Here is a 26,231-nt window from a genome sequence, read left to right on the forward strand (position 1 = left end):
AAATAATCCTAGAGGGGGAAAAAAAGGGTTCTTTGTATATTTTGGATAATAGTTCTTTGTCAGATGTATCTTTTGCAAATACTTTCTCTGTCTGCAGCTTTTCTTCTCATTCTCTTGCCTTTCATAGAGCACAAGTTTTTAATTATAAAGTTGTCCAGATTATGAATTATTTCCTTCATGGATTGTGCCTTTGGTATGATATCTAAAAAGTCATCTCCATACCCAAGGTCATTTAGGTTTTCTCCTTTGTTATCTCCTAGAAGTTTTATAGTTTTATAGTTTTGCATTTTACATTTAGGTCTATGATTCATTTTTAGTTAATTTTTGGAAAGGGTGTAAGCTCTGTGTCTCGATTTTTTTTTTTTTTTTGGCATGGATGGATGACCAGTTGTTCCAGTACCAGTTATTGAAAAGACTGTCTTTGCTCCATTGTCAAGCATCAGTTGACTTTATTTATGTGGTTCTGTTTCTGGAGTCTCTTTTCTGTTCCCTTGACTAGTTCATCATTCTTTCATCAATAATATCATACTGCCTTGATTACTGTAGCTTTATAGTAATTCTTGAAGTCAGGTAGCGTCAGTCCTCTGACTCTGTTCTTTAATATTGATTTGCCTACCCTGGGGGTCTTTCCTCTCCATATAAACTTTAGAATCAGTTTTTCATATTTTGTATGACTGGATTTTGTCATTCTTTTGTCTATCTAGATTCAATCAAGTGGGTAGAAAGAAAGATCTACTCTACTGGTTCTTATGGTAAAGATACTCTTTGCCCTTTTTACTGATCTTAATAATAATTTTAATTTAACTAATTATTTCTGATTAATTATGAAAGGAAGTACACAATTATTATTTGCAGCTGATATGATTATATACCCAGAAAAACCAATCTAGTGAAAGGAACAAATGTGTAAACTTATTATTACAAAAAGTGAATAATTTGAAAGATATATAAGGAGAACTCCATGGGCATCTAAAAGAGATTGCTGCAAACTTGGCCTCAGACTGTTAAAAATGGCTTCGTGAGGGGAAAATGGGAATTATTGTTTAATGGTCACAGAGTTTCTATCTGGAGCAATGAAACTGTTTTGGAAATAGATACTGGTGACTATAAATGTTAGTAATGCCATTGTATTATACACTTTAAAATGGTGAAAATGTTAAAGTTTAATGTCATATTTAACCACAATTTTTACAATTAATAATGTAATGTACCCCAAATCATTGAATTATATACTTTAAATAGGTGAATAGTATGTTATGTACGTTATATCTCAATAAAGCTTTTTTTTTCCTTAAAGAATTGCTTCACGGGGACTTCCCTGGTGGCGCAGTGGTTAACAATCTGCCTGCCAGTTCAGGGGACACGGGTTCGAGCCCTGGTCTGGGAAGATCCCACATACCTCAGAGCAACTAAGCCCATGCACCACAACTACTGAGCCTGCACTCTAGAGCCCGCGAGCCACAACTACAGAGCCCACATGCTACAACTACTGAAGCCCGTGCACCTAGAGCCAGTGCTCTGCAACAAGAGAAGCCACCACAATGAGAAGCCCACGCACCACAATGAAGAGTAGCCCCCGCTCGCCACAACTAGAGAAAGCCCATGCACAGCAATGAAGACCCAACACAGCCTAAATAAATAAATAAATAAATAAATAAATAAATAAATAATTTTTTAAAAAAGAATTGCTTCACGGAGCTGATGACATTTGATTCTCAAAAGATGAGAGGAAGATTACCAGATAGAGAGGAGGAGAGAGGATTTTTAGGCAGAGCTATTCTTGGCACTGAGATTTTTTTCCTTTCAGAAAAAAAAACTTTATCTTTACTACATATCTGTAAACTGTGGCCATAAGTCCAGAACCATTAACCTTCCATCAAGAACAATTCTTTGAGTCAAGAAGGCAATTAATGTCAAAAAGAAAAGAAAAAAGAGCAAAAAGTCTAACCTAAGTATTTAAAGGGCTTGGAGAAGCTCTGAGGAACAAACTAATAAGCAGAATCAGCCATCCTGGTTTCCTTCTTTCTGACAATGGTTTTCATTAATTATAGCTACGCAATTCTGCTTCCTGATTTCTTTATAAAAACAAATATCCTAAAGTTCTTATGTTATAAAGATCCCAATAACAACCAAATTAAAGAAGAGTCTAGGCTAATAGATGATAAAGACATTGTGGAGGATTTTGAAGAACTGTAACTTATTCTTCTTGACATGGGACTTCCAGAGCGGAGTTTTCATCTGATTACTCAGGGCTAAGGTGTGTTTATTCTTGGTTTTATTAGGATTCTTGTTTTCAGGATTCATTCCCCAACACTGGATGCTTAATGATTGAGGAGACAAACTCTGAAGTTAAAGAGGTGGGGATCTTCTCTGAGAGTGAGGTTGCTGAAGACTCAAAATAGATAGCTTAATAAGACATGAGATATTCCTAGAAAATAAAAATGTCTCCTTCAACCCTGATACAGTGATTACATACTACCGTAAAAAGAGCAGTAAGTTTTGATTCCTGGTATCACCATTTACTACTTTTGTGATTATGCATTCGATGAAGGCTCACTTCCTCACTCTTAAAGTAGGGTTCTTTACACATGGGACATTTGTGTTGAGAGATAATAATAGAATAAACTTATTTAATTTCAGATGTGCCTTTTAAGAATAGCAAATCACTGGCTCTTTAATTTTTTTTTACTCCAGAATGAGAACCTTACCTACCCCTAGCTATCATCTCTTTGGAAATTGGGATACAATTTCTCTTTTTAGTTCAAGCATACCTTGGTATTTTGCATAAGGCATTGGGGTAACAAAGGAAGTGTTAGAGGCAAGAGTCATGGAAAGGCATGATGTTGAGAGACAAGGGCAGATTCTACATCTTTGTCTTGTTTCCAATCTCCTCATTTTCAAGTACATCCGGATTCTAACTAGATTCACCAAATTTAGGTAACACAGGAACTGGTGTGAGCAGACCTCAGGTATATATGCTGTTTTTTGTTTTGTTTCATTTAACTAAAATACAGTAAAATTGACTTTGTTTAATGTACAATTCTATGAGTTTTGACACGTGTCTAGATTTGTATAAGCACCATCACAATCAGAAAAGAGACCAGTTTCATCATCCCCAAACACTGGCCCTTTGTAATAACATGCTCCCTCCTCCCCTAACCTTTGGCAACCACTGATCTATTCTCCATAGCTATAGTTTCACCTTTTTTCCATAAATGTCACATAAATGGAATCATGTATGTGATCTTTTTTTTTCGGCTGCAGTTGGGTCTTCATCGCTGTGCGCGGGTTTTCTCTAGTTGCAGTGAGCGGGGGCTACTCTTCGTTGTGGTGCATGGGCTTCTCATTGCAGTGGTTTCTCTTGTTGTGGAGCATGGGCTCTAGGCACGAGGGCTTCAGTAGTTGCGGCGCGCAGGCTCAGTAGTTGCGGCATGTGGGCTTTAGGGAGTGCAGGCTTCAGTAGTTGTGGTGCATGGCCTCAGTAGCTGTGGCTTGCGGGTTCTAGAGCACAGGCTCAGCAGTTGTGGCTCACGGGCTTAGTTGCTCCACAGCATGTGGGATCTTCCCAGACCAGGGATCGAACCCAAGTCCCCTGCATTCCCAGGCGGATTCTTAACCACTGCGCCACCAGGGAAGTTCCTATGTGACCTTTTGAGACCAGCTTCTTTCCATCAGCATATTGCCCTTGAGATTTGTCCATATTGTTGTCAGTAGTTTGTTCATTTGCATTGCTGAGCATATTCCATTGTATGGATGTACGAGTTTGTTTATCCATTGACTTACTAAAGAACATTTGGGCTGTATCCATGTATGTATGAACATTCGTGTACAGGTTTAGTGTGAATATGAGTTCTCATTGCTCTATGATTTTGCCCTGAAGGGAAGCTTTGGCAATGCCTGCCAGACATTTTTGGGTTTGGGGGGTTTTCTTGGGGGAGTTATTTTTTTTTCTTCATTTTATTTTTTTTAAATTTTATTGGAGTATAGTTGATTTACAATGTTGTGTTAGTTTCAGGCATACAGCATAGTGATTCAGTCATACGTATACATATGTTCATTCTTTTTCAGATTCTTTTCCCATATAGGTTATTACAGAATATCCCTGTGCTATACAGTAGGTCCTTGTTGGTTATCTATTTTATATATGGTAGTGTGTGTATGTTAATCCCTAGCTCCTAATTTATCCCTCCCCCCGCCACATTTCCCCTTTGGTCACCATAAGTTTGTTTTTGAAATCTGTGAGTCTATTTCTGTCTTGTAAACAAGTTCATTTATATCATTTTTTTAAAAAATTGGATTCCACATATGAGTGATATCATATAATATTTGTCTTTTTCCGTCTGACTTACTTCACTTAGTATGATAATTTCTAGGTCCATCCTTGTTGCTGCAAGTAGCATTATTTTGTTCTTTTTTATGGCTGAGTAATATTCCACTGTATATATGTACCACATCTTCTTTATCCATTCATCCGTTGATGGACATTTAGGTTGGTTATCTGTCCTGGCTATGGTAAATACTGCTGCAATGAACATTGGGGTGCACATATCTTTTCGAATTATGGTTTTCTCTGGATATATGCCTAGGAGTGGGATTGCTGGACCATATGGTAGCTCTATGTTTAGTTTTTTAATGAACCTCCATACTGTTCTCCATAATGGCTGTTACCAATTTACATTCCCACCAACAGTGTAAGAGGGTTCCCTTTTCTCTACAGCCTCTCCAGCATTTATTGTTTGTAGACCTTTTGATGATGGCCATTCTGACCAGTATGAGGTAATACCTCATTGTAGTTTTGATTTGCATTTCTCTGATAATTAATGATGTTGAGCATCTTTTCATATGATTTTTGGCTATCTCTGAGAGACATTTTTGATTGTCACAACTAAAGTAGAGTGGGGGTTTGTTGGGGGGTGGGGAGGCTGAAGAGTTGCTGCTATTATCTAGTGGATAGAAGTCAAGGTGCATTATCTGACAATGCACAGGACAGCCCCCAAAAACAAAAACTGATTGGACCAAAATATCAATAGTTCTACAGTTGAGAGACCTGCTCTACAGGAAATACCTGAGTGGGAATTACAAAGGTATATGGTAAGTAAATGTATCTTTAACTTTACAAGAAACAGCCAAACTGTTTTCCAGAGTGGGTATATTTTTTGGCATTCTCACCAGCAATGAGAGTTCCAGGAGTTCCACATTCTTACCAGCAGTTGATATTGCAGGGTTTTCTTTAGTTGTATTTTTTACCATTCTACTAGGTACATAGGGACAGCTCATCAGAGTTTTAATCTGGATTTCCTTAATGGCAAACCATATTGATTATATATGTTTTAATTTGCTTATTTGCTAGCCATATATCCTCTTTGGTAAAGGATCTATTCAAGTTTTGGGGCCCAATTGTTAATTGAATTTTTTGCTTTCTTACTGTTGAATTTTGAGAGTTTCTTATACAGTTGACCCTTGAACAATGCGGGGGCTGGGGTACCAACCCTCCACACAATCCAAAATCCAAGTATAACTTACAGTCAGCCCTTGGTATATGCAGTTCCTCCACATCCTTGGTTCCACATCCATGGATTCAACCAACTGCAGATCGTGTAGTACTGTCATGTTTACTATTGAAAATATCCTCATGTAAGTGGACCTGTGCTGTTCAAACCCATGTTATTCAAGGGTTCGCTGTATATTATGGATACAAGTGCTTTGCTGAATGTGTGATTTGCAAATATTTTCTCCCAGTCTGTAGCTTGTCTTTTCATTCTCTTAACAGTGTCTTTCACAAAGGAAAATGTTTTAGTTTTGATAAAGTCCCATTTATCACTTTTTAATTTTATGGGTTACGTTTTTAGTTTTATACTTAAGAAATCTGACTAACCACAGGTGGTTAAGATATTCTGTTTTCCTTAAAACTTTTGTGGGTTTAGACTTTATATTTATCTCTGATCCACTTGAGTTAATTTTTGTATAAGGTGTGAGGTTTAGGTTGATATTCATTTATTACCATACGGATGGCTGATTGTTCTAACCATATTGTAAAATTTTCATTTTTCCATTGAATTGCCTTTCTACATTCATCAAAAATCAAGTAGCCATATTTGTATGGCTACATTCCTGGAATTTCTATTCTGTTTTACTTGTCTTTGTATCCATCCCTTCATTAATTCTGTACTGTGTCAACTATTGTAGCTTTATAGTAAGTCTTGAAATTTTTTAGTGTGGCCTCCAACTTTATTCTTCTTTTTAAAACTTGCTTTGTCTGTGCTAGTTCCCTTGCTTTTCCGTATAAATTTTAGAATCATCTTGTCTAGATCAACAAAAATTCCTGTGAAGATTTTGTTTCAAATTGTGTAAAATCTGTAGTTTGGAGACAGTTAACATATTAAATATTGAGTCTTCCAATCCGTGAACACAATATATCTCTCCATTTATATGTCTATAATTTTTTTTCATCAGCGTTTTATAGTTTTCAGACTACAGATTCAGATTCTGCCCCATTTTGTTAGAATTTTATCTCAGGATTTCACTTTTTAATTTCTTGTAAATGGCATTGTGTGGGGTACTTTATACTGTTTATTTCTAATTTTTCATTGCTAAAAATACAATATATAGAAATACAATTGAATTTTATGTTGACCTTATATCCTATGACCTTGATAAACTTGCATAGTACTTGTAGAAATGTTTTTGTAGGTTCTTTGGGATTTTCTATGTAGACAATCATGTCATCTGCAAATAGGGACAGTTTTATCTCTTCATTTCCAACCTACATGTGCTTTACTTTCTTTTCCTCCTCTTACTGCAATGGCTAGCCCTTCCAGTACGATGTTAAACAGAAGTGGTGAAAAGGGACATCGTTGCCTTCTTTATGATCTCAAGGATAAAGTATTCAATCTTTCACCATTAAGAATGACATTAGCTGTATATTTGCTATGGATGTCCTTTAATGAATTAAGGAAGCTCTTTTTCATTCCAAGCTTCCTAAAGGTTTTGTCATAAATGACTGTGAATTTTGTCAAATATTTTTTTCTGTATAAATTGATATGACCAGGTATTTCTTTTTCTGTAGCCTGTTGACATGGTTGATTATACTGATTGACTTTTTAAAACATTGAACCAGCAATTGTATTCCTGGGATAAAACCAAGTTGGTCATGGTATATTATTCTCTTTATATATTGCTATATTTGATTTGCTAATATTTTGTTGAGAATTTTTGCACTTATGTTCATAAGGAATATTGGTCTGTTATTTTATTTCCTTGTACTGTCTTTGGTTTTGGCATCAGGGTAATGCTGGCCTAATAAAATAATTTGGGAGCTTTCCTTTCTCTTCTATCCTTTGGAAAAAGATATTGTGTAAAACTGGTGTTATTTATTTTTTAAGTATTTGATAGAATTTTCCCATGTAACTATCTGAGCCTAGATACTTCTTTTTCAGAAGAGTTTTAACTATGAATTCTATTTATTTAATTGATTTAGGACTATTCAGAACATCTATTTGTTCTTGGGTGACTTTTGGTAGTTTGTGGTCTTTAAGGTATTCATCCATTTTATCTAAGTTTTCAAATTTATATTCATAAAGTTTTTTGTGGTTTTCCGTATCATCATTTAATGTCTGTGACTTCCATTTGTCAATTCTGATATTGGTTATTTATGCCTTCTCTTTCTTTTTTTTTCTTTATAAGTTTGGCTAAAGTTTTATCAATTCTAATAATCATTTTAAAGAACCAACTTTTGTTCTATTGATTTTCTCTATTGTATTATCTATTGTATTCTGTTTTCAATTTTAATGATTTCTACTATAATATCAATATTTATTATTTCCTTCTTTCTGCTTGCTTTTTATAGTTTCTTAAGGTGGAAAATTAGATTATTGATTTGGTACCTTTCTTCTTTTTTAGAACAACCACTTAATGCTATAAATTTCACTCTAAGTACTGCTTTAGCTGTGTACAACAAATATTAATGTTATATTGCCATTTTTGTTTAGTTCAAAATATTCTCTAGTGTCCCTTGAAACTTACTCTTCGATTCATCGATTATATAGAAGTGTGTCATTTAATTTCCAAATGTTGAGAGATTTACCAATTTTTGTTCTGTTGCTGGTTTCCAGGGTAATTTCATTATGTCAGAAAACACACTTTGTGTAATTTCAATTATTTTAAAATCTGTTAAGGTTTGTCTTATGACTCTGGATATGTTCTGTCTTGATGAATGTTTCATGTGCACTGAAAAAATCATGTATTCTGCTGTTGTTGGGTGAAATGTTATATAAATGTCAAGCAGATCCAGTTATTGTATTCCTTAGTTCTTCTATATTTTTGCTGACTGTATTAGATTCCTAGGGCAGCCATAACAAATTGTCACAAACTTGGTGGCTTAAAACAACATAAATTTATTCTCTCACAGTTATGGAGGCCAGAATTCTGAAATCAAGATGTCAACAGAGATGATTCCTTCTGGAGGCTCTGAGGGAGAGTATATTCCATGCCTCTCTCCTGGCTTCTGGTGGATGCTAGCAATCCTTGCTATTCTTGACCTGTAGATGCATCACTGCAATCTCTGCCATCATCTTCACATCACCTTCCCTTTGTGTGTCTTCTCCCTTCTCCTCTTTTAAAAAGATACTTGTCATTAGCTTTAGGGTCCACCCTAATCCAGGATGATCTCATCTCAAGATCTTTAACTTAATTACACCTGCAAAGATTATTTTTCTAAATAGGTTAGATTCAGAGGTTTCAGGCAGACATATCTTTTGGAAGGGAGGGCCACCCTTCAACCCACTACACTGACTTTCTGTCTACTTGTTCTATCAATTACTGAGAGCAATGTAGGAGTCAACAATTTAACTTTGGATTTGTCCTTTTTTTCTTTCATTTTTATGTGCTTTTCTTGAAATATTTTGAAGCTGTCAGTTGTATACAAATGTATGGTGGTTATAAATTTAGGATGAATTTATTCTTTTATCATTATATAATGATCCTATTTACTTCTGGTAGTTTTTCTTTTTCTGAAATCTACTTTGTTATTAGTAAATCCATACAAGCATTATTTTGGTTGATATTTGCATGTCATATCTATTTCCATCATTTTACTTTTAGCCTACTTATATTTAAAATGGGTGTATTATAAATAATTTATGGTTGGTTCACTGTTTTTTTAATCCATTCTGAGTCATTGTCTTTAAATTGGTATGTTTGGACTGCTTATATTTAATGTATTTATTGATATGTTTTGACTTAGGGCTGCCATTTTACTTGTTTTCTCTCTTTTTAATTCTTCTATAATGATCTTGAAATACACCCAGAGTGCTCTCTTCTCCTTAACAAGCTTTGCCCTCAAGGGAAACTATTTCACCAGAACTTAAATTACTTGGGTTTACCAAAGCCTAACCAACCTGAGGGAAGGAAAATACCCAAATCCAGCTACCCTATAGATCATGTCCAGCTTTCAATAAAATATTACAAGGGATGCACAAAACAAAAAAAATACACAGTCTGAAGCAACAATATGGGCATCAGAGCCAGACTCAGCTATAGTAGAGACTTTGGAATGATCAGACCAGGAATTAAAAATAACTATAATTAATGTGCTAAGGTTCTAATGGGAAAAGTGGGCAACATACAGGAACAAATAGGTAATGTAAGCAGAGATATGGAAACTCTAAGAAAGAATCAAAAAGAAATGCTAGAAATAAAAAACACTGTAAGAGAAGCAAAGAATGACTTTGATGAACTTGTTAGTAGACTAAACACAGCCAAGAAAAGAACCAGTGAGCTTGAAGGTATGTCAGTAGAAACTTCCCAAACTGAAAAGCAAAGGCAAAAAGGAACAGAACACCTAAGAACTATGGGACAAATATAAAAAGTATAGCATACACATACTGGAAACATCAGAAGAAAAAGAAAGAGAAAAGAACAGAAGAAATATTTGAAATAATAATGGCTGAGAATTATCCAAAATTAATAACAAACACCAAACCATAGACCCAGGAAACTCAGAAAACACCACAGAAGATAAATAATTTTAAAAATCTACACCTAAGCATATCATCTCAAACTACAGAAAATCAAAGACAAAGAGAAAAATCATGATAGAAGCCTGAGAGAGAAAAAACATCCTACCTATTGAGGAAAAAGAATAAGGTATCTGTGTTTCTATTGCACAAAACTTATGCATATGTTAGGTTACATGGCAAAAGGAAATTAAAATCAAAGGTGCAGTTAAGGTTGCTAATCAGCTGACCTTAAAATAGGGAATACTGAATTATCCTGAATTATCCAGGTGGGTCAAAAGTAACCACAAGAGTCCTCAAAAGTAAAAAAGAGAGGCAGAAGAGGGAGAACCAAAGAGATGGTGGTGTGAGAAGAACTTGGCCCAAAGTTGCTGGCTTTGAAGATGGAGGAGCCAGAGAAAACAGACGAGCTCTAGAAGCTAGAAAAGGCAAGGAGATGAACTCTCCCATAGAGTGTCCAGAAGGGTGCGCACACTGCCAGCACCTTGATTTTAACCCAGTGAGGTTCATTCTGGAATTTTGACCTCAAGAAACATAAGATAATACATTTGTATCATGTAAGCCACCAAGTGTGTGATAATTTGTCACAGCAGCAGTAGAAAACTAATACAATTATAACTACTGTTTTAAAGTTTTTGATAATTTCAACATCTACATTATCTCAGGGTTGGTGACTTTGCTTATTCTCCTGCAAGTTGTAATTTTCCTGGTTCCTCATATGCTGAATAGTTTTGGCTTATATTTGGATATTTTAACTACTGTGCTGTGAGATTCTGGATCTTGTTTAAACCCTAAAGATAATGTTGATTTTTTTAAATCAGGCAATTGATCTAGTTAGGTTAAAGCCATTAGTTCCAACCCACCTTTTGTGGGCTCTAGTTTCAAGGTCTGTTCAGTTCTCAAAACCTTTGGCTGTACTGTTTGAATCTGTCCCATGCATGTAACATCCAGTGGTCAGTCTGGGACCTGGGCAATGGTCCAGGCTGTAACTGAATTCCCTAAGCCTTTAGTGTGCTATTTAGGGTAAGAGTGACACATGCTAAACTCAGAGTTGAGCCCAGGAGTTCATCCACCTCTTTACGGGATAACTCTTTTGAGCTTTGTCTTTGCAATCTCCCCAAACCTTTCCCATTCTATGAGATCCCTACTTTTGGTCCTTCAGCCAGACAAACGGGGCAAGAAGAAGGTTTCTCAGCCTGAGTGGGAAACCTAATATGTTTCCCTAGAATTCCTGTAGCACCTGAGATCAGGCAGGAACATTTGGACAAGGTCTGATAAAGGCAAGCTGACCACCACATGAGGTTCTAAACTCTTAAGGGAAATATGGTTTGTGTAAGATTCAGTGTGTAATGAGATTTTTAACTTGAACAGTAGTATAGCAATGAGGGAAAACTTAAACTTTTTATTTTTAGACAATTGTAAATTCACATGCAGTTGTCAGAAATAATAGAGAGACCTCATATACCCTTTACCCAGTTTCCACAATGATAACATCTTGTAAAACTGTAGTAAAATATCACAACCAGCATATTGACACTGAATATAGTCAAGATACAGAACATTTCCATCACCACCAGAACTGTCACTGAGTTCCAGGAACTCCTTGTATCTGTAACTCCTTCATGTAGCCCTTTTTAGTCACACTTACTTCCCTTCCAGGCCCACCCCTCCTTAATCCCTTAACCCCTGAAAACCATTTATCTGTTTGCCATTCCTCCATTATTTCAAGAATATTATGCAATGGAATTACACAATATATGAACCATAAATATGAGTGAGGAAAAACAAATAATTTTGTGCCTGACCCTTAAAATGAGTCATATAAAGGGGAAAGTCTCTTTAAAATAGTAGTAGCAGGATTCAATAATAATTCAATAATAGTAGATCAGGATTCAATGCTCAATTTCTCTTAGCCCAGTTGCCTCATTCTTTTAACAACTTGTTTCAAATATATTTTTTTCAAATATAAATATTAGGGGTATATATATTTCAAATATATATTAAAGATATATATAGTAAATACATATAAATATAAATATATAATTCAAATACATATATATTTCATATATATAGACACTGATACATACAGTATTTTTCAGAAGACTCTAAGATCTTTTGTTCTCCATGATACATCTGACCAACTATCACTAATTACTACATAATCTTATCCATCATTTTCTAGTCATTGGTACCTTCTACTCATTGCCTGAAAATTTTGAAGAAACTGACTTATAGTCTTCATCATTAAAAATCCTGATATCGGGCTTCCCTGGTGGCGCAGTGGTTAAGAATCTGCCTGCCAATGCAGGGGACACGGGTTCGAGCCCTGGTCTGGGAAGATCCCACATGCCGCGGAGCAACTAAGCCCGTGAGCCACAACTACTGAGCCTGTGCGTCTGGAGCCTGTGCTCCGCAACAAGAGAGGCTGCGATAGTGAGAGGCCCGCGCACCGCGATGAAGAGTGGCCCCCACTCACCACAGCTGGTGAAACCCCTCGCACAGAAACTAAGACCCAACACAGCCAAAAATAAATAAATAAATAAATAAATTTATTTAAAAAAAAAAAATCCTGATATCCTCCAAGTAGACCTCAATGTCCAGGAGGCAACTCCTCCAATACCTAAATTTTTTTGTTCCTTAACCTCAGCTTTAGAAATCTAAAAAAGTAGTCATATGGCAATTCAACTTTCTGTCACCTTGCCCTATTTAATTGTACCATACCATTTTTTTCTGCTTCCAATTTTTTTCTGTTAACTTCTTTCCATAAGAATTTAAATTCATTCATGTATCTCTCATATTAAAAAAAGAACTGCTATACTAACTTTTGCTTATTCCCTATCCCTACCCAGTTAAACTTCTCAGGAGTTCTCATCAGTCACTTTCTTTCCTACCACTCACTTCTCAGACCAGTGCTTTTTTTGTTCTTCGGGGCAATAGCACTAGCAACTTTTTTTTCTTTTTTAAAATTTTTATTGGGGTATAGTTGATTTACAGTGTTGTGTTAGTTTCAGGTGTACAGCAAAGTGAATCTGTTATACATATACATATATCCACTCTTTCTTAGATGCTTTTCCCATATAGGCCATTACGGAGTATTGAGTAGAGTTCCCTGTGCTATACAGTAGGTCCTTTTCTTTTCATTCTGTAGCTCACTCAAGGAATTGTCACAGACACCAATGAGTTAAGCTGCCATTTATATTCTGATGATTCCTAAATCCATTTTCCTAAACCACGTCTTTCTTAGCTTCAAATGTCTATATTCAAGTCTACTGAAGAAACATTTCCATTTAGATGACATAAAAGCACCTCAAACATAAACTGTTCGTATCTAAACTTACCTTTTTTTCCAAAACTACTTCCCCTACTCTGTTCTATACTTCAGTGAATGGCATCACCAGTCATGTACTTGTACATATCTAGAATAATTACTGCTTAATTCCACCTCCTCACCCCCTCACCACAGTCAATCTATTTCCGTCAATTCTGTCTCAAATTCATTGACTTTTCTCCAACCTCATTGTTAGTGCCTTATTTCAGGTCACCATTACCTCTCACCTAGATCACTGAACAGTCCTTATTTTGTAATTTAACAGTTATTTATTAAGCACCTACTACGTGCCAGCCATTGTTCTAGGCACTTGGGATATACCAACAAATAAATATAGATTAAAATCCTTCTCTTATGGAGATCACCTTATAGCAGGTCAAGATAGACAATAATCAATGAACATAATAAATAAGTAAATTATATAGTATTTTAGAAAGTTAAAAGTCAAACAGAGTAAGGGAAACACTAAGAGGTAGGGTGGGGGCTGTTTCTAGTGCTAAATAAAGAGGATGACATTTGAGCAAAAACCTGAAGGAAGAGTGTTAGCCATGTGAAAACCTGGAGGAAGAACAGGCAGAGGAAACAGCCAGTGCAAGAATGCCTTGGGCCAGGCTTTCTGTACCCTTTAATAAAAAAGCCTGACCGAGACACTGTGCCAGGAAGTCTGGGCCCTGCCATGTTCCCACTGAAGTTGGGAGCACGGCATTTTTATTTTAGAAATATAATCTCAGACTCCTGAACATAAAGATGATGTCCTATATTTCTGTATCCCTAATACCTAGTTCAGCCCCGGCACACAATCTATACTCAACAAACGTTTGCTGAATGAATGATTAGAGCAGGCCGAGACTGGGAGCCAGGGAAATTAATTAGAGGACTATTTCCACACCATAGATGAGAAATGACAAAGGACTGGACTAAAGCAAGACTCTGGGGATGGAGATAAAAGGATAGATTTGAGAGAGATTTAGGAGGTAGAATTTGTGAGATTAGCGGCTGATTGCTTGTGGAGAGAGTTTTGGCTTGGTTGACTAATGGGCTGTGGCAACAGAGGAGAGAGCGGAGAAAGAGCAGAGAATTTGTTTCTGGGTGATCCTGTTTTGCCAAGGAGGGTGGTGAAGAGGAGCGTAAACTCAGTGTGCTTTTCTTTGTGTTGGTAACACTAGTGGAATTGAGGTGGAGATAACCGATGAATGTATTGAATAGTGGGGCACAGAAGAGATCTCAGCTCTGGAAGTACGTAGGCAGCGATTCTCAAACTTCAGTGGACATGTGAATCAGCTGGGGGACTTGTTAAAACTTTATCATTTTATTTTTTTATTGAAGTATAGTTGATTTACAATGTTGTGTTTCTGGCGTACAGCAAAGTGATTCAGTTACATATATATTCTTTTTCAGATTCTCTTCCATTATAGATTATTACAAGATATCAATATAGTTCCCTGTGCTATACAGTAGGTCCTGCTGTTTATCTATTTTTTTTTTTTGGCTGCGCCGCACGGCATGCTGGATCTTTAGTTCCCCGACCAGGGATCAAACCTGTGCCCCCTGCAATGGAAGAGCAGAGTCTTAACCACTGGACTCTCTATTGTATATATAGTAGTGTGTATCTGTTGATCCCAAACTCCTAATTTACCCCACCCCTGACCCCACTTTCCTCTTTGGTAACCATAAGATTGTTTTCTATGCCTGTGAGCCTATTTCTGTTTTGTAAATAACTTCATTTGTATCATTTTTTTAGATTCCACAAATAAGTGATATCATATAATATTTGTCTTTCTCTGTCTGACTTGCTGAAATGAACTTAGTATGATAAACTCTAGGTCCGTCCAGGTTGCTGCAAATGGCATTATTTCATTCTTTTTTATGGCTGAGTAATATTCCATTATATAAATGTACCACATCTTCTTTATCCATTCATCTGTGGATGGACACTTAGGTTGCTTCCATGTCTTGGCTATTGTAAATAGTGTTGCTATGAACATCGGGGTGCATGTATCTTTTCTGATTAGAGTTTTCAAAACTTCATTATTTTAGTCTCAAGTCCAAAGATTTCTTTTTAGTAGCTCTGGAGTAGGGCTCAGGAATCTGCATTTTACACACACATGCACAGACACAGGTGTTCCAGTGCAGAGAGTGTCCAGACCTCACTTTTTTTTTTTTAATTAATTTATTTATTTATTTATTTATTTTTGGCGTGTTGGGTCTTCGTTTCTGTGCGAGGGCTTTCTCTAGTTGCGGCAAGCGGGGGCCACTCTTCATCACGGTGCACGGGCCTCTCACTATCGCGGCCTCTCTTGTTGCAGAGCACAGGCTCCAGACACGCAGGCTCAGTAGCTGTGGCTCACGGGCCTAGTTGCTCCATGGCATGTGGGATCTTCCCAGACCAGGGCTCGAACCCGTGTCCCCTGCATTGGCAGGCAGATTCTCAACCACTGCACCACCAGGGAAGCCCCAGACCTCACTTTAAGAAACACTAATATTGGTGGTGGGTGGGACCTGAGCCTATGAATTAAAGGGTACAAGCATGAACGAGAAGAGGATTGATGGAAGAAATCTAGAAAACACATATTTACAGAGAGGACTCACAGAGAGAAAGCTTCTGAGCTGTGATTTGAGAGCTCTACTATTTACCAGTTCACATCATCGTCTGAACATCCTACATTTGTGGTCCTTCTTGTTTGGAGCTGAGGGTTTGTATTAGACAAAGGTGAAATAGATACTTTGAAAAGAAGTTGGGTTCAAATTTAGAAGAAGGTTGAATAGCTAACTAAGGAGTTGATCTCCTCAGTGCTACCACCTGTGAAAGCCATTGGTGAAAGTTTTTGATCAGGTCAAGAAGATGATGAAAGCAGAATTTTCGAAAGATCGGATTTGTACTAAATGGTTGAGAAGAGGAGAAAGTAAAGCAAAATCAGTTTTTAAAAAAGACTGCAGAAAGGGAAAATCAAAAAATGTGAACTGAACTATGTAAAGAATTTTTAAAAACCCTGTGAAAAAAGCAGGGGCTGACACAGAGATTTAATTGGATTGGAGGCTCAGAGGTCAAGGTCGGAGAGAATGTTTAGAAGGGATGGTTAGCAGGGCCAGACACTACAGAGACGGCAGTAAATCCACCTGCCACTGAAAAAAATAATAATAATAGAATACATGGTGTCAAAGGAATAACTGCTGAACAAAGGGCCCTCTCATCCACATCTGTTGCTAAGATAACATGCTTTTAACTTTTAATTCTTTCATTGATCACACTGAGCATTCAAAGTCACCCTTTCTGAAATTCTGAAAAAGGAAACAATTCCTACCTTTTCAAGGTCTTTGGAAGAGAAGTAAATGACCCAGAAAACTAAGGTAAACATCAACGTCAGCAGTAATTTATGAGCTACAGCATTTGGAAACAAAGCAAGAATCCTGTAAGAGAGGACAGGAGAAATAATCACACGTTAAATCAAATAAATATAACATTGCTGTGTATACCTAGGTTCCTCTTCAGTACTTTTCCAGAATAGGGTTGTGTGCTGTACAACTGCTCTCTTCTGAGTTTCCAGGAAATTCCATCATATGTTCTATTAGAAATCAGAAACAATTGTCCTCCACAAAGCAGAGAGCTGAACTGGGTGAGGCAGGAAAGAACTCCTGGTTTCTGACGCTCAGATGAACTCTTTCGTTTGGAATCACATCAGGGCTCTGAGCCTTTTCTCTCATGACTGTTTACCCCAAGAAACACTTTTTTTCTGATGCCCTCTGATGAACTCTGGTCTCTAAATCTCTCTCAGATACACACACATGCACACACGCATGCATGCATGCACGCACATATGCATTATCTAGTATCCACTCTCCCTTGTCTTACATGCTTCTGGGGGCTTCCTTCTAAATCTCCCCTTTGTTTTCTTAGGCAGCTTGTTTCCACCTCAGGTTTTTAATCACCTCATGCTAAAGTAGTTGAGAAACATTGCCATAAAGGGCAAGAGTGTATTCTTTAGAGAAGGTCATTGTTGAGTGGCCAGAATTTTAGTTTTTGTTTTGCAAACCCAGAATACCAAAAGTATGTGCCAAAGAGTTAACTTACAGCAGCGTTTCCCAAACTTCTTTTGCCTGGGGCCCACAGTAAGAACATCATATCAAATCTCATTTCAGGGCACACACACACACACACACACACACACACACACACACCCCAAAGTTTCATAAAACAATCCTTATCCTTACTGCATGCAATGTACTGTGATATTTTCTAGTTATTCTATTTTACTCTATACTACTCTATTCCATTTTTAAAGTATTTTTCATGCCCAAATAAGATAATTTTACTATCCCCTAAAGGGTTGCAATGTACCATTTGAAAAGCACCGACTGGTCTATGGTTCTCCCTCCTGTCTCTGCAGTACGGTACCTATGGATGAATATCTCCTCCATCATATTCACATATTTTCTCACAGGAATTACAGCCGTCCTGAGTTTCTTCGGATAAAGCAGTCTTTGCATTTACTTCGGGACTGGAGTCTCGAAGCCTATAAGCTTCACTGATCAAAAGCTGAAATGCCGGGCTTCCCTGGTGGCACAGTGGTTGAGAATCTGCCTGCCAATGCAGGGGACACGGGTTCGAGCCCTGGTCTGGGAAGATCCCGCATGCCGCAGAGCAACTGGGCCCGCGAGCCACAATTACTGAGCCTGCGCGTCTGGAGCCTGTGCTCCGCAACAAGAGAGGCCGCGACAGTGAGAGGCCCACGCACCGCGATGAAGAGTGGCCCCCGCTTGCCACAACTAGAGAAAGCCCTCGCACAGAAAAGAAGACCCAACACAGCCGTAAATAAATAAATTAATAAAAAAAAAAAAAAAAAAGCTGAAATGCCATTTGTGGCCAGAATGTGCCAGGTAGAATCACAGCCCTCCCCAGCGATGAAATGCCCTTGCTCACTCCACAGAGCCAGAGAAAGAAGCCAGGAGGGAGTTCGTTTCAGAGAACGGACATATCTAATCCCAGCCCAGGGTCACCTTTGGTTGAGGTCTTACGTAGTTATTTATTTACTTATTTACGTGGTGGATTTCCTTTGCTTATGCCCTCGTTTCGCTGTCATGTGGAAATTAGTCACTTCCACAGTAGCAGAAGTATCGGAAAAACTGGAAAGAAGGAAAACAGAAGCCCTCGTCCACGGTTCTTGAATGACTGAGATTTGATTTGGCTGGTTCTTCTCAATCTTTGGAGTGTGTTCTTTGGAAACACTTTCCCTTGGTCTAAACAACTGCATCCATTAAGCACTCCAACAATGATGATTTAAATTAAATCTCAGGGGACTTCCCTGACGGTCCAGTGGTTACGACTACTTCGCGCTTCCACTGCAGGGGGCGCGTGTTCGATCCCTGGTCGGGGGACTAAGATCCCTCATATGGCGGGGCGGGGCGCAGTCGTGGCATGAATGAATGAATGAATGAATGAATAAAATCAATCTCAGGCCATAAGAGGAGGAGCCATAGGTCTAAATCTCACTGCACTCTGCATCTGTAACAGGATAGGAGAGAATCCAAAAGAGCAAATTCTATGGGCATGGGGAATCATTGTCACTAACAGTGGTAAAGTAGTCACAATGCAGCCACCTACCAGGTGACCTGTTACCACCATATTATACCAGCCATGCTCAATTTGCATTGCTCTGCATGGAGATAGCTATAGAGACAGAGATACCTAGGGAGAGATATGTATATAGATATACATATGTATATTTCACATATATGATATATGTATGTACATATAACATTTGTTTGTTTGCATCTGTACCAATCCGTCCAGGCACATATCCATATAACTATGGATATCAAGGCTGTGATCACAGCATGCAGAAGATTGGCACAGAGATTCAGTAGATAATTTCTAAAGGAATGTATTGAAAGAAAAGAGATACAGATCCCGCCGGTCCCTCCCCACACCTTATAAGGCATGTTTCTCTCTACTGCCATGTACTACTGTATTGTGACAATGATAACAGTGGGCCCAGTATTCTTAAACTAAACCCTAAAAGCCTTCTCTCTTGTGTAGAACTAAGTGATAACACTTGGCTCCCTAAATCTTTGATGATAAATGTGTGCTCTGAGCCACAGCATAATTACCACAGCCCCATAGATAATAGCATAGTAAACAGACACATGCTTTGTACCCCTAAAATATATAATTAACTCATTTTGTTTGCATAAGACTTGCTGAGCTAGTCAGGATACATACTACCACCCCAGTGTAACAAAGAGCCTGGGACACGGAGAAGGGCTACAAAAGTGGCCTGAGGTCATCGTGCCAGCAGTTGAGCTGAGGCTAGAGCTTCCTTGACTTGTGCGGGCATGCAGCCCACAGGAATGGGCATGGTGGTTTCAGGGTATGGCTGAGTCCTGGAGACTCATTTGAGAAGAAATAAATGTAGTGAAGGAAAGCTGATTTTTGGTTGACATATCAGTCTTGGCTTTTGCTTCTCAAATTAAAAATTTTTGCCCAAAGGCGTGGGTAGTATGAGGACACATTTGCGGGGAAGAGGGTACTTAGGTACTCCAAGAGTACATTTTCCCATAGTGTTAATTTTACTCAATGATTTGGTGCGGGAGGGGGTGATTAAAGCCATTTAATTGGTAAATAACTTAGACAATTTTGTCAATTTAAACTTCAGCATACCCCTTGGGAAATGCAACATTGGCATAAAGTTTTTTTTAAGATAAAAGAAAAGATGGCCAAGCAATGTTAATCCCTTAGCAGGGTCTTTTTTTCGCCACGTCCATAGGCCCTGGGAGGTTAAAATCCATTCTAGTCTGCTTTTGGAACACATTCACAGAGAAGTTTGAGCTAAACTCAGAGAACCTCCCCTGGCACACACTCAGGAAACTATGAGAAAGTGTGAATGTGCTGCCAACACCCTTGTGGGAGAGGTTGCCTTGACCTCATGAACATAAACCTCCAGTCTGGGAACAGTGGGGGAAGGCAACGAACATTTGCTCTAGGCAGAACATTAAGAACCCACTCCTGATATTTCCATCCATTTGGACGGACCTTAATGATTTTTTGTAAGAAGGTAGCCAGTCCCCTCTACCTGTTTGAGAAAGCCTGACTTGGTCTAGTGCCGCCTGGATGGTGTAGGTAAGCTTCTCTGATTCTGGAGTTCAGTATTAGAAAGGCCGCTTGCCTACAGATATAAGACACCGTCTCCAATTACAGCTTTCTTATACATAACAGTGAATTTTGGGGTGAGGCATTGCTCTCCATTTGCTTTTTTCTAATTCCTCAACTCATTCAGAACTCAGCCTACAAAAAAGATTTTATTAGTACCCCTTTTAAAAAACATGGATTTCCTGAGTACTGCATGCTATCGATTACACGAGGCTGGTGGTACATCGTCTCATTTAATTCTCATAAACTTGGAGAGTTAGAAAGCATCATCCCCAATACACAGATAGAGAAAGGGAGACTCAGAAAAGTAAAATAATTTGCTTATTCTTTCTTTTTTTTTTTTTTTGCTTATTCTTGTGTAAGCCCATGTCTAGGCTTGAGTCTAAACTCAGCGGAGAGGAATATAAACCATGGCCATGGACCAAATCTGATCTGTGGCCTGTTTTTGTAAATAAAGTGTTTCTTGGAAGACAGCCATTCCCATTTGCTTACATATTGTCTAGGGCTGCTTTTTCCCTGAAACAACAGATTTGAGTAACTGTGACAGAGCTCATATGACCCAAAAGGCTGAAATTTTTACGATCTGACCCTTGACAGAAAAATTTGCCTATGACCCCCAGTCTAAGCAATCTAATAACTTATTAGAATAGTAAAAGTGAAAAAGTGTGGAGGCTACAGGAAGAAAAGGAGGATGTACTCACTAAGGGGAGTCGTGAAGTGGCACGGGAATTACGGCTAATGACGAGCTGGTATTACAGTGGTATGAAGAGGAAGATCACTGGATTGAAAAGACAAGAAACTATGAGGATTTAGATGTCAGATGTGTCATCCATGTGACTATTAAAAACACACAGAGTGAGAGCAGGATTTGGGGTGGGAAAGAGGGTCATGAACTCAATACTAAAGTCTTTTACAATGTAAGGGAAAGATTGATAGATGGCAAATAAAAAAGAGTGGTGATGGGTATTAGCAGAAGAGAATGATCCTCAAAAAGAGGAGGAACTCCACAGAAGAAGGTGGAGATTTAATTATTTGAAAGCAGCTCTGTTGATGGCAACCCTAATTGTCCACTGGCTCCTTGCCACCTATATTGAAATACCTGATACCCAGTGCCCATGTGAGGCCATCAGAGGTCATAGTGACCTACCAGCTGACATGTCCTTTTGTATCACTAACAAATTTCTAGGCATTTTTATTTAAACGGTTGTTAAAAGTTGCTTCCATGTCTTGGCTATTCTAAACAGTGCTGCAATGAACAATGAACATTGAAGCATTATTTACAATAGCCAAGACATGGAAACAACCTAAATGTCCATTGACAGAGGAATGGATAGAGAAGATGTGGTACATATATACAGTGTAATATCACTCAGCCATAAAAATGAATGAAATAATGCCATTTGCAACTATATGGATGGACTTAGAGATTATCATACTAAGTGAAGTAAGTCAGACAAAGAAAGACAAATATCATATGATGTTACACATATGTGGAATATAATTTTTAAAATGATACAAATGAACTTATTCACAAAACAGAAACAGACTTACAGATATCAAAAACAAACTTCTGGTTACCAAAGGGGAAACGTGGTGGGGAGGGATAAATCAGGAGCAAGGGATAAACATGCACACACTGCTGTGTACAAGAGAGATAACTAACAAGGACATACTGTATAGCACAGGGAACTCTACTCAATATTCTGGGATAACCTATAAGAGAAAAGAATCTTAAAACATGAATAAATGTATATTTATAACTGAATCACTTTATTGTACACCTGAAACTAACACAACATTGTAAATCAATTATACTCTCAAAAAATTAAAATTTTAACAATAACAACAAAAAGGCATTTACCAAGCATCACAGCATCTGCTGTTCCACCCGCACAAACTTCAATGAGAATCTGCAAGCAAATAAAAAAGTATGTGTCCAACCAAAAAAGAAATTGTTGTTAAAGGGAATGTATAGGAAGGAGACCTTTGAGATGACATTTGAGAAGCTCCCCATTTCCAAATGCTACTGTCTCATATAGCTTTCTACATAAAATATTCACAGAACACTAGGAGAAAATAACAAAGCAGTGCCAAAATGTGGGTTCTGCGCCCTTGGCTCCTACCATCAGCATTTATGTGAACCCCTTCTCTGCACCAACCTCATGGTGGACTGGCTTCAACTCTAACTTTAGAAAGACTACAAGTAATTGTATTTAATGGATTTTGGGGTTGTTCAGGTATAGACAAAACCAAGAATGGTTTTCATTCCATGTTTGTCTCATGTTTAGTACCCTTCAACCCCAAACAGAGTGAACTGATTTTCCCTCAGTATGTTTCTAGTATGTGATGCATTCCAGTATTTGAACATATATCCCACATAACTGTATTTATTTTTGTTTTAACAGCTTTATTAAGCTATAATATCCATACCATAAAACCCATTCACTGACTTTTAATAAATTTACCTAATTATGAAACCACTACCTAAAATCAATTTCAGAACATTTTTATCATCCCCAAAAGATCCCTTGTCTCCATATTCAGTCCCTTCTTTTTCCCACTTCCAGCTTCAGCAACTGAAGCTAATAGTTCTAATAGTTTTTAGTGAATTGCTTAGGATTTTCTATATAGAGTGTCATATCACCTGCAAATAGAGATAGTTTTACTTCTTCCTTTCCAATCTGAATGTCTCTTATTTTTTCTTGCCTAATTGCCCTGCCTAGAACCTCCAGTACAATACTGAATAACAGTGTTGAAAGCATGCATCTTTTCCTTTTTCTTTACCTTAGGGGAAGCTTTCAATCTTAAACCACTAAGTACAGTTGTCTCTCAGTATCAGTATTGGTTTCAACACCCCCTCATCCCCCACTTCCCGAGAACACCAAAATCCACAGATGCTCAAGTCTCGTACAGTCAGCCTTCCATATCTGTGAATGCAAACCCATGACCACCTGTATGATGTTAGATAGATGATAAATGATAGATAGATAGATAGATAGATGATAGATAGATAGATAGATATGCTTGTTTTATGGCACAGTACATGTTCTTTCCTGGAAAATATTCCCCATGCACTTGATAAGTATGTGTAATCTGCTTTTGTTGGATGAAACATTCTATAGATATCTGTGAGGTCTAGTTGGTTTATAACATTGAAGTCTTCTATTTCCTTGTCAATATTTTGCCTAGTTGTTCTAACCATTGGTAAAGTGGGATATTGAAGTCTCCATTATTGTTGAATTGTCTGTTTCTCCCTTTAATTCTGTCAGTTATTGCTCCATGTATTTTGGAGCTCTATTATTAGATACATATATTTTTCTAATTGCTATATATGCATGATGGATTGACCCTTTTATCATTAGAAAATGTTCCTATTTATCTCCATTAACATTATTTGTTTTAAAGTCTATTTTGTCTGGTATTGGTATAGCAACTCTAGTTTTCTTATGACTGCTATATGAATGATATGTCTTTTGCCTTCATTTTACTTTCATTCTGTTAGTATCATTAAATGTAGTGTAGCTACTTTGTCAGCACACATTTGGATGTTGTCTTATTAACCAATCTGGCAGTCTCTGTCTTTTGATTGGACTGATTGATCCACTCACATTTAATGTTATCATTGAGATAGTTGCTTTTTTGTTTTGTTTTGTTTTCAGTGTGTCCCATGTCTTTTTGTTCCTCTGTTCCTTGTTTACTGCTTTGTTTGTATTAAATGAATATTTTCTAGTGTAACTCTTAATTCTCTTAATGATATCTTGACTATTTAAAAAAATTTTAATTGTTGTTCTAGCAATTACCATATACAGTAGATTCTCAATATTCATGGTAGTTAAGTTCTGTAGTCACCTTTTACGTGTGTGTGTCAATTCAAATTATTCTCTGGGTCACCTACTTTTAGCCTGAAGAATTTCCCTTACTATTTCTTGTAATGCAGGTCTATTAGCAATGAATTCTCTCCATTTTTGTTCATCTGGGAATGTCTTTTTTTCTCAACCTTCATTTGTGAAAAATAGTTTTGCTGGATAAAAGTCTGGTTGATGAGTTTTGGGGTTTTTTTTTTTCTCTTCCTCTTAGCACTTTAAATATTTATCCTACTGTCTTCAGGATCCATTGTTTCTAATGAGAAGTCGACTATTAATCTTACTGAGGTTTCCTTGCACATGACTAGTCATTTTTCTTTTTCTTTTTTTCCTTCCAGTTTTATTGATATAATTGACGTACAGCATTGTTTAAGTTTAAGGTGAACAGCATAATGACTTGACTTACATACATCATGAAATGATGACCACAAAAAGTTTAGTGAACATCCATCATCTCGTATAGATACAAAATTAAAGAAATGTAAAAAATAAAATATTTTTCCTTGTGATGAGAACTCTTAGGATTTACTCTCTTAACAACTTTCATATATAATGAAGAGCAGTGTTAATTATATTTAGCATGTTGTACATTACATCCCTAGCACTAATTTATTTTTTGACTGCGAGTTTGTACCTTTTGACTGCCTTCATCCAATTCACTCTCCACCCCCCCACCCCCGATTCTGGTAAGCACAAATCTGATCTCTTCTGCTATGACTTTGTTACTTTTTGAAGTATAATTGACCTACAACACTATGTTAGTTACTATTGCACAACACAGTGATTCTATATTTCTATACATATCAAAATGTTCACCATGATAGGTCTAGTTACAATTTGTCACCATAAAAATATACTACATAGCTATTGACTATATTCCCCACACTGTACATTTCATACCCATGACTCATTTATTTTGCAACTGGAAGTTTGTACCTCTTAATCTCCTTCACCTATTTCTTTTTTTTTTTTTAACATCTTTATTGGAGTATAATTGCTTTACAATGGTGTCTCAGCCTCTGCTTTATAACAAAGTGAATCAGTCACACATATACATATGTCCCCATATCTCTTCCCTCTTGCATCTCCCTCCCTCCCACCCTCCCTATCCCACCCCTCTAGGTGGTCACAAAGCACCGAGCTGATCCCCCTGTGCTATGTGGCTGCCTCCCACTAGCTATCTATTTTACGTTTGGTATTGTATATATGTCCATGACACTCTCTCACTTTGTCCCAGCTTACCCTTCCCCCTCCCCGTGTCCTCAAGTCCATTCTCTAGTAGGTCTGCATCTTTATTCCCGTCTTGCCCCTAGGTTCTTCTGACCACTTTTTTCTCTTTTTTTCTTTTTTTTTTTTAGATTCCATATATATGTGTTAGCATATGGTATTTGTTCTTCTCTTTCTGACTTACTTCACTCTGTATGACAGTCTCTAGGTCCATCCACCTCACTACAAATAACTCAGTTTTGTTCCTTTTAATGGCTGAGTAATATTCCATTGTATATATGTGCCACATCTTCTTTATCCATTCATCTGTTGATGGACACTTAGGTTGCTTCCATGTCCTGGTTGTTGTAAATAGAGCTGCAATGAACATTTTGGTACATGACTCTTTTTGAATTATGGTTTTCTCAGGGTATATGCCCAGTGGTGGGATTGCTGGGTCATATGGTAGTTCTATTTTTAGTATTTTAAGGAACTTCCATACTGTTCTCCATAGTGGCTGTATCAATTTACATTCCCATCAACAGTGCAAGAGGGTTCCCTTTTCTCCACACCCTCTCCAGCATTTATTGTTTGTAGATTTTTTGATGATGGCCATTCTGACTGGTGTGAGATGATATCTCACTGTAGTTTTGATTTGCATTTCTCTAATGATTAAT

The 26,231-nt window shown here is 37.4% G+C and overlaps 1 protein-coding gene across 1 annotated transcript in view; it reads right to left on the reverse strand.

Moving 5' to 3' along the window:
* NXPE2 (neurexophilin and PC-esterase domain family member 2) overlaps nt 1-17,760 on the reverse strand; it is a 31,256-nt gene extending 13,496 nt beyond the window's left edge. Inside the window, 2 exon segments of the mRNA XM_059929310.1 lie at nt 16,644-16,749; nt 17,735-17,760. Of these exon segments, the coding sequence (XP_059785293.1) occupies nt 16,644-16,749; nt 17,735-17,760 (132 nt within the window).
* Between the last annotated feature and the right edge of the window lie 8,471 nt (nt 17,761-26,231).

The sequence above is a fragment of the Balaenoptera ricei genome, chromosome 8 (genome assembly GCF_028023285.1).
Source record: "Balaenoptera ricei isolate mBalRic1 chromosome 8, mBalRic1.hap2, whole genome shotgun sequence".
Classification (NCBI taxonomy): domain Eukaryota; kingdom Metazoa; phylum Chordata; class Mammalia; order Artiodactyla; family Balaenopteridae; genus Balaenoptera; species Balaenoptera ricei.